The sequence below is a fragment of the Quercus suber genome, unplaced genomic scaffold (assembly GCF_002906115.3).
Source record: "Quercus suber isolate HL8 unplaced genomic scaffold, Cork oak 2.0 scaffold_598, whole genome shotgun sequence".
NCBI classification, from domain to species: Eukaryota; Viridiplantae; Streptophyta; class Magnoliopsida; order Fagales; family Fagaceae; genus Quercus; species Quercus suber.
In genome coordinates, this window is record NW_027070042.1 from 280,053 (window position 1) to 289,200 (window position 9,148).

The following is a 9,148-nucleotide window of genomic DNA, read 5'->3' on the forward strand; positions in this document are numbered from 1 at the left end:
GTTTTCCTTGATTTCTATTTTACCATTTGATACAGGAACTGCAGGAACTCCACTCTTCTTTGGAAGAAGCAAAAGCTGATATAGTTGGCCTTTGGGCCCTACGGTTTTTAATCTGCCAGGTCATTCACTGGGTTTATGGGATGCTTTGAGCATGTTTTAGTCAATGCAATTACTACTTAAAGTGCATGTATCAACAGGATTTGCTTAATGATTATGTATATCGTTGTTTTAGGTGTTGCTTACACTAACAGTTAATGTTCTGTAGCTTCTACCAAAAAAAATAAAAAATTTCTGTAGCATTAACTTTTTAAGTATGATTTCTTTTGCATTGAAGGATGATAAATCTTGTAATTTAATCACAAAATATCAAATAATATAGGTTACTATGGTTAGCTTAGTTGGTTAAATCTCTTATAATAGTACAAGAGGCCTCTAATCGAATTCCACCTATACTTGGGAATGGGTGCTTTAAGCGGAGGGACAGGGTTACAAATGCCTGTAGACCATAGGTTTAATGGGCCTCCAATGGACTAAGTGAAAAAATAATGATATAATAACATGTCTTTTTGCCAATAGCCTTTGGGCTAATGGTACTTCCACCCCTTATAAAGGAAGTGTTTGGTTAGGTCATGTTCAAATGAATCAAATCTCATGTGGTGTGTGAAAGTTCTTACCAAAGAATAAATATATTGTCTTCTGTAGCAATAAATCTCAGAAGCTTTATATTGTTTGTGGGAAGCTTTGGCTGATGTCCTTGCATAACTCTTATGAGTCCAGGATTTACTTTCCAAGAGTTTGTTGAAGTCCATGTATATTTCCTTCCTTGCTGGATGCTTCCGCTCAGTACGTTTTGGCTTAGAGGAAGCTCATGGGTAAGCTAGCTATTCATTCTATGATCCCCGTTTAGTGTTGTCACCAAGCACCTTATGCACTTTTCTTGTCTTCAGGAAAGGACAAGCACTGCAATTTAACTGGTTGTATGACAAAGGAGCCTTCATCCTGCAGCCTGATGAAACATTTTCTGTTGATTTTTCTAGGGTATATGATTCTTCCTCTTCAAAGTTTCTCTCCTTTTCTTATTTCTTAGCCATATGTTTCTTTTCTTTTCTTATTGCTTAGCCATAAAGTTTGTTCTACTTTTGAAAGGTTGAAGGTGCAGTTGAAAGCTTAAGTAGGGAGATCCTCACTATACAGGCAAAAGGTGACAAAGAAGCTGCAAATCTACTTCTGCAGAAATATGGTAAAATGACACAACCATTGAAGATTGCTTTGCAGAAATTAGAGAAAATTCAGGTATGAGCCATAACAATCTGTTCATTTTACATGTAGGAGTTTTTGTTGGTTCATCTGACTCCTAATACTGCTTTTTATCAATAATTGACCATATTTGTTTTCCTTTTGAAAGTTCAAATGGTATATAAGATGTTGAAAATTTTCACTGCCTCAAAGATAAAGCTCATCTTGCTTTGTGATCTTAGTCTAAGAATCTCCCTTTTTATTCTTAGGAGAAATCACCTTTTAAACCCTATACTTTTAAGGGTGATTTCAAATCTGACCTTGCAGTTTAAAAGTTTTTTTTAAAACCTCGGTTTATCAATCAGTGCAAAAATCCCCTTCTGTCCATTTTTCCTTTTGACAACATGTTTATACACGGGTGAAAAAACGACTTTGTTTTAGAAAGCATTATAATGTAATAAAATTGTGCCAAATAACTTAAAACTGCAGTTGTTTTGGGCTTAATAAACAAACAAACATTACAATTAAGTCCCTCCACCTATCTGGCTATTCTCCTTTACTTCCTGTCTTCTTCCACCCCCACACCCCCAACCCACTTTTTTTTCTCCTCTAGCCATCCACTCTTTCATTTTCTCTCAACTGCTCACCTCCTTTCTGTTGTTCTCTTCTTTCTCTCTCTCACATTCTTTTTTTCAAGTTTAGGCAGTGTTTATTGGTTTAAAAAGGGGCAACAACTTGGCTCTTTTCTGGATAAATTGAGGGGTGTGTCTTGGCCCAGGGACAACTTCTCATACAGCAACAACCCAATTTTTGCTTGGGTGTCAATTGGCAGCTTGTGGTGGTTTGGGTACTGGTTGTGTGATTTTTTGGGTTGCAGTGGTGATAGTCTGAGTGAGAAAAGGAAGTTCAGGTCCAGGTTTATTGAATCTGAGAGAGAGGAGAGGGAGAGGGAGTTTTCAGTGAGGTTTGTAGGGCTTTGGAGATGGAAGATTCAGTGATTTTGGTAGTCATTGGTGGATTTGAGGTGGCAGTTGTGTTTGTGTTGGTGACCATGTGAGTGTGCTTGGGCTTTTTGGCTTTTTGATGTGGTGTTTTCAGGTGGCTGTTTGTGTTGATGGCCGTGTGAGTGTACATGTTTGTTTGACACCAACGTTTTCTATTTAGCTTTTTAGTTTATTTACTTATGTAGAGTTTCTCAAAGCCTCATTTTTTTTTTCTAGATACAACTATAATTTAAGCAATTTCCAGTAAATGAGCAAATAATCTTCAGTAGAAAGTTACATCTAGGTACGCCCTAGGTATTGTAGGAATATTTGAGCCTGAATGTGATGGAAGTACTCATTTCTAATAGTACAAACTTTTGGGACAATTTGATGTGAATGTCAAGACAAAACCAAAATGCAACATGAAAAATAAAGGACAGGTACCAGGTAAAAGATAACCTCTAGGTGTCGGCGCTGGACTATTGGAGGAGTTGTAAGAGAAGTTTAATTCATCATAAAAAATCTTCAATCTCCGTTGGAGTACAATATTATATGCTTAGATAGACTATTAGGATTGAACCTAATTTTAACTGACGTAGGAAATTTTAATTCTAATTGTGTAAGGAAACCTTCTAAACGACTTGGGAAATACCAGTTATTGAATTACAAAATCACCTCGACTCTAGACAATTGAATAAAAATACTAATAATCTAATTAGCCACTAAGATCTAAAATAATGATACAATTGGCCACATTTTTAATACAATTGATTTCCAAAAATAAGTAAAACTAATCTAATATAAATAATTTTTTGCACTTCCCGCATCAAAATGTATGGGCTAAGAGATAGATATCCGTCACATGGTTTGAGGAAGGGTAATGTAAACTTAGACAGAACGAAGGAGATCATAAATATTTTAGCGAAATAAATCATTACTAAAATCATCTTTGGTATAACGTATAAGAATAGTTGTCTTTTGCAATTAGTTTGCACAAATTTTTAATGAAAATATTGGTGCTAAAAAATATTGTCAAAAATGTGTACAGAACTATTATATTATACTAGTAAGTTTTCCGTGCAATGCACAGATAATGTTATAATATTTTATGTAAATTTGTTTTTGGAAAATATTCTACATATATTATAGCATATTTATTATAAAATTTTGTTAGTAATGAGTTTATCATAAAAAGTAACAATTATAAATTGCACATATATATCTATTATAATTATTTTGTTCAAGTAATGAGCAATAATTATTTTGTTCAACTTGGAGTAATATTGTATAATAAAAGTTGATAAATATATATTTGTTCAATTTTAAATTTTAAATTTAGTCCGTCAACATTTTAAATTTAGTCCGTCTATATTTGTTCAATTTTTGAGCTTTCATCATTTTTTCCTTTTGTTGCATCATTTGTGTTAATTATTAATGAATTGGGACTGAGAGATTCTTGATTAGATCTTACAAAGTTTGGACTTTGTCGCTAAGATTTTTAATAGGTATTTGCATTTATATTAAATTTCAATGATGTGACAGTTTTTTGTAAATTTTTTATTTTTGTTAATTTTGGAATAGTGCAGCAAAAAGAATTAACATAGCATGTTGAATTGTGTTTTTTTTTTTCTTCCATACCTTTTTATCATTTGAAAGTGCATCAAAAATCTTAGCAACTATATAATTTTCAAAACCATCTTTTAGATTGAATTCATTCAAATGAAGTAGAGAAATACATTTTTTTCCTAAATTTTTTTTTAAATAACGTGAGATTCCTTCTCCAATGTCAATATTTTTACAATAATTTAAATAAGTTGTACCTTAGTTTATTTTTCAGCAAGATCTCGATCTTGTAGATTTATTTAGGATTATCTCGGCATCTCGATCAAATATCACAAACTTTGTTTTGTTAGTTGCATTACAAACTTTAATTTGAATCATGTATCTAAAGTAGTTTGCAATTGTATATATATAGTAGTTATAGTGAAATAAATATATTATAAATATTTGGAGAATATGTAGTTAATATGAGTGCCTCTAACTTTGGGATAGAAAGATTTATTTTTGTTTTACATTTTCCACACCAAAATGATCATGTTTGTAATTTGACATTCCTTTCACAAAGTACACACAAAATGTAATACCAACCAATTGTTGTATCAGTGTTACTTATTATTGCAATACTATCGCAATTCACATCTTGCAATGAACTTTGAAATTAATATGTATTTTTTTTAATATAAATAATATGATTTATTATTATTTTTATACATAAATGATGAGTATAATTTGAAATAATTAACACACCTTTTTTGTAGGATCTCATTCAATAAATTTTATCTTTATTATTGTCTTCATATTATTTAAAAATAAATCCTCCTATGAAAATTGTTTTGCATGTATTTTTGGTATTTCTTGTATAGAATCGTGTTTTTTATCATTCCTATCATTGAATTTTTTTAAAGAAAATATTAAGTTAATGACATTTTGTGAGATAGTATATGCTCTTTATTAGACTTTTTTGTTATTATAAACTTTAGAAATATGCACTTGTCAATTATTTCAGCAACCTGAGGGATTTCAAGATTTATATATATTTTTGTTGTACTGGTCGATGACAGAGAATTTGTTTGCATAAATTGTATAGAATATTATTAATAAACAAAAGCATATTGAATTGAAATTGAGGAAAAATGAAGAGATATTTCATGAGAATGAGATTTTCTAGAATTATCATCTATACGTGGGGGTGAAAGAAGAGAGTTTGTAAGAGGGTAATAGTTTTTGCTTTGATTTACACTTGGGAATGTTCAAGCTTGGGTTATAATATGTAAGGTAAGAATTGGGTCTGAGTTTTTCATAAAGTTTAGTCTACTTTTAAAAGATAATCAATTTTATAGTGAATAACTTTTGGTCTAATTGGTCCGATTGTCAAGAGCAACTCATATCAATATAATAGTAAAAATAAGTTACTATGATTTATTGAGTAACAGTAAAAAAAAACTTAATAAAAAGAGGTAAAAAATGCTAAATTTATATAATAGTAAAAATAAGTTACTATGATTTATTAGGTAATAGTAAAAAAAACTTAATGAAAAAAGGTAAAAAATGTTAAATGCAATAAGTTACTATGATCTATTGAGTAACAATAAAAAAAAAACTTAATAAAAAAAGATAAAAAATACTAAATTTATATAATAGTAAAAATAAGTAACTATGATTTATTGGGTAACAGTAAAAAAACTTAATGAAAAAAGATAAAAAAAGTTAAATGCAATATTAGAGTGCCACGTGACAAGACCTCATATACTCTCACATGAGGTCTTTGCTTTTATATATATATTGATATTGATGAGTGGGGTGAATGAAACAGAAGTACTTGTTTATACAAATGGTCCCAACTGTAAATTTCCCCATCCCAAGGAAGGCAGGATTCCGTTATAGATCTATAGAATGTCAATCCAAAGATTTCAGCAGCAAAGTTAGCTATACACTCATTGTATAATTGAGTATGTTTTATTTGATAGAGATACCTGCTAGTACAAAGACATAAGAAGGATGTATACCTGGTGAACTATCTTGAGATCTGGATATTAATGGACAAAAAATCGTTTTGGTAGAGCAGTTTTATTCAAATAATTAAAACTGTAATTGTGAGGGTTTTTTTTTTTTTTTAGGCGCTATAAGAGAAATTTTGAAGTTATTTTCCTTCACCAATATTCTCATTTGCTGAAATGTCATAAATATAGCATGTAATATCTTTTTATTGTATCCAGGACTTAACTGTAATTTTCTCTTGTATCTTAGGTTCCTGTGGATATAGCTCCCATATTTCCTATTGCCAACAACATATTGGAGTGAAGGCACTAGACTTTTCAACTGTCATCCTTTCCATCTTTCGAAGAGCAGTCTGAGAATCAACTGGACTTTTCTCTCTCTCTCTGTCTCGTTAATACGCATGAGATTTAGAATAATGTATGATGACAATTATTCATCAGATAGCTTAAATGTTCTTAATTTGCAAAATACAATATAGCTACTCTGGTCCTTTTTCAGCTCAATTTGTTTGAAATTATCATTAAAGAGGATTTTAACATAGCTAATTATCAGCTTAATTTGCAGAATACAATACAGCTAATTTCTACTTTTGTTTTTTAAAATGAGTTTTAATTTACCTTAAATAAAGTGATACAAGTTGAAGGAAAGTTGAATACTAATTTCCAAATTTGATTTCCAAATTATGGAAGAGGGACTTATAGTGAAATTGAAATCTCAACTTATGATTTTTTTTTTTTTTTTTTTTTTTTTTTGATAACTCAATTTTTTTGTTTGATAACACATCAAGTGTTATCTTGAGTTTACATATCTTTTACATTTTGCCATTAACTTTAATTGCATTGCTCAATTATGTTTATCCATGCAATTGTTGAGTAGTATGGTTGATTACGTATATTTTGCTTTAATTGTGTTTAACCTTAAATCAATCAAGCCTTGGTTGAAATTGGGAGGTCTAATTCAACACTTATTTGAGAAAATTTCTAAGACCACATAAAATGGCACGACTTGTGCTGCAATTGTCCACATGATAGATTATGATTAGTAAAGAAAAAATAGTAGGTCTATGTAAAAGTGATAGATAATCAATCATAGTCTGATACATCAGATAGTTGTGGCAATTTATTTAACTAGATGATATTTTGTATGATGTGCGGACTACTTTACAATTTCATTTAAAATTATTTTTATGTATATTAAAACCTACATATAATACTTATTTTGTTGTATAATATTTATATTTGCCTACAATATTGTTGAATACTTTGAAACTTGATTTTCTTAATTCATATTTTATTTTTTAAAAATTGTATAACACTAGAAGACTATAACATATTATAATATTTACCGTTAAAAGTATATTTTATTTTTTAAACTAATTAAATTTGAAATATTTAAATAATAATTTAAAGCACAAAATACTTTTATATCTTAAAATTACATAAATTTAAGCAATCTTCCAACACACTTCCTTGACCACTCTATTCTCATATCCAAATATGAAGACCTCAATTGCAAACACCCAATTCATTATCTCAATGAAAATAAAGAAACCATTTGTAATTATCAACATAAAGAGAACATGATTAAACAAAGATAAATAGGCTAAAAACACATCAAATTATCAAAATTTAATTGTCTTTAGCCAAGCTTCCGTATCATTTTTATTTGGCTAAATACAATGATGGAGCTATGTAGGTGTTGTTGAAAGGTTAAAGGCAAATGACAGCAAATTTTTTTTCTTCTAATGTGTATCTGAGATGGGATGGCATGAAGAGCTACAGGCATGTATATATAAAGGAGAAGAAATTAAAATGGTGAATGAAAATGTAAAGAGTTTAGATTTGGAACTTATGAATAATTAAAGAATTTATTTTTTTAAAGAAAATAATTAAAGAATTTAATACTTACCTACAATTTTTTTTTTTTATAGTCAAATCTATTTAATTTTTTGTTTTGTTGATGGAAACCTATTTAATTTAATTTTTTTTATTAAGGCTTTAAATAGTTTTTTATTTATTTTTATCTTTAATAAAAAAAAATTGTCAAATGGTTAATTCAAATTTGCTAGACTGTTAGAAAAATATATATTTAGTAAACTAAATTTAGCACAATTACTTTGAGTATCTTAGTGGTTGAGGGAGTTTTCTTAAGAAATTCCTCTATAATATCTCAAGATCAATCTTTCATACACTTTCTATATATTTTTGTTATGAATTATGAGTTATTGAGCTGGGCCAACGGGTTAGGCTAATGGGCTGGGCAATGGGTTGGGTTACTGGGCTAGCCCACCGGGTACCCATGGGCATAAAAACTAGCCCATCGCCTAACCCACTGGGCTAGTGGGCTATCCATGGGCCTCAGTAACAACGGGTCAAGCTGCCCATTAGTCTGGTGGGTCGTCAGGTTTCTAGGTCGGGTTGTGGGCTATTTGATAACCCTTAAGTTATCTTTTGATGTAAAAGAGAGCTTCAACTCTATTATTGTTTGTTATCATCAAAAGCTAATAATTTTGAAAGAATTAGGACTAGAAATATACCTTTATCTCAAAAGATGGTTTACGAAAGTTCATAAGTAAACTACAATAAAATGCTGGTTCAAAGCATTAGCTTTGGTTTGATTTAGCACTCTGGACTTTGAATCCAGCAACCTGGGTTCGACTCTTGGTAGGACCTCAATATTATCATCTACTTTACTTATCAAAAAAGATTCAGTCATATATGAAAGCTTACACTAGAGTTGTGCCCTCATGTTGTGCTTTTCTTTTTAATGAATTGCTTATAAAAAAAAAGAAAAAAAAATTGCTAATGGTGATTTTATGTGTGTTACTAGTCTAATTTTTTATGTTCTCCCTGCTCCCTTCACAAATAAATGGCAAGTGGTGATTTTATGCGTATTACTTGTCTAATTTTTTGTGTGCCTCATGCAGCCTAAGAAAAGAGGTAGGCATAAAGGATCAAAGAATAAACTCAGCCCTGAAATTACACGGATGCTTGGTAATGCTACCCTTCATTATGCACATGGTCATTAGGAAGAGGTAAGATGCTTGATGAATTTTATTTTTAAGCATTAATTTTTGGCCACTCACTGAAATCGTTAGTGGGTTCTATGATGGGTTCCTCCAGCATACTAAGATATGGTCCCTGCAGTCTAACGATAGCCATATGTTTTAGTTAATATGTAAGCTTTTAGATTCTTTCTCATTCACTATCCATTTCTTCTGCTTAGCACTCTTACAGATTTTTACCACCATAATATGACGCTGGGACCAGTGTTTGCGACTTTGCGTAGTTATTTTGTGGACATGATTACAATGTTATTTTTCATCTCTATTGTGCCCTCTACATGACTACATCTGACTTTGATTTTCCTCA

The 9,148-nt window shown here is 30.4% G+C and overlaps 1 protein-coding gene across 1 annotated transcript; it reads left to right on the forward strand.

The window, feature by feature from the left end:
* LOC112017077 (nudix hydrolase 3) lies at positions 1–6,280 on the forward strand. The gene is made up of 5 exons (XM_065764987.1): positions 1–119; positions 778–872; positions 948–1,038; positions 1,147–1,293; positions 6,027–6,280. Exons 2-5 carry the CDS (start codon positions 808–810, stop codon positions 6,078–6,080), a joined length of 357 nt encoding a protein of 118 aa, XP_065621059.1. The 5' UTR covers positions 1–119; positions 778–807; the 3' UTR covers positions 6,081–6,280.
* The last annotated feature ends 2,868 nt before the right edge of the window (positions 6,281–9,148 follow it).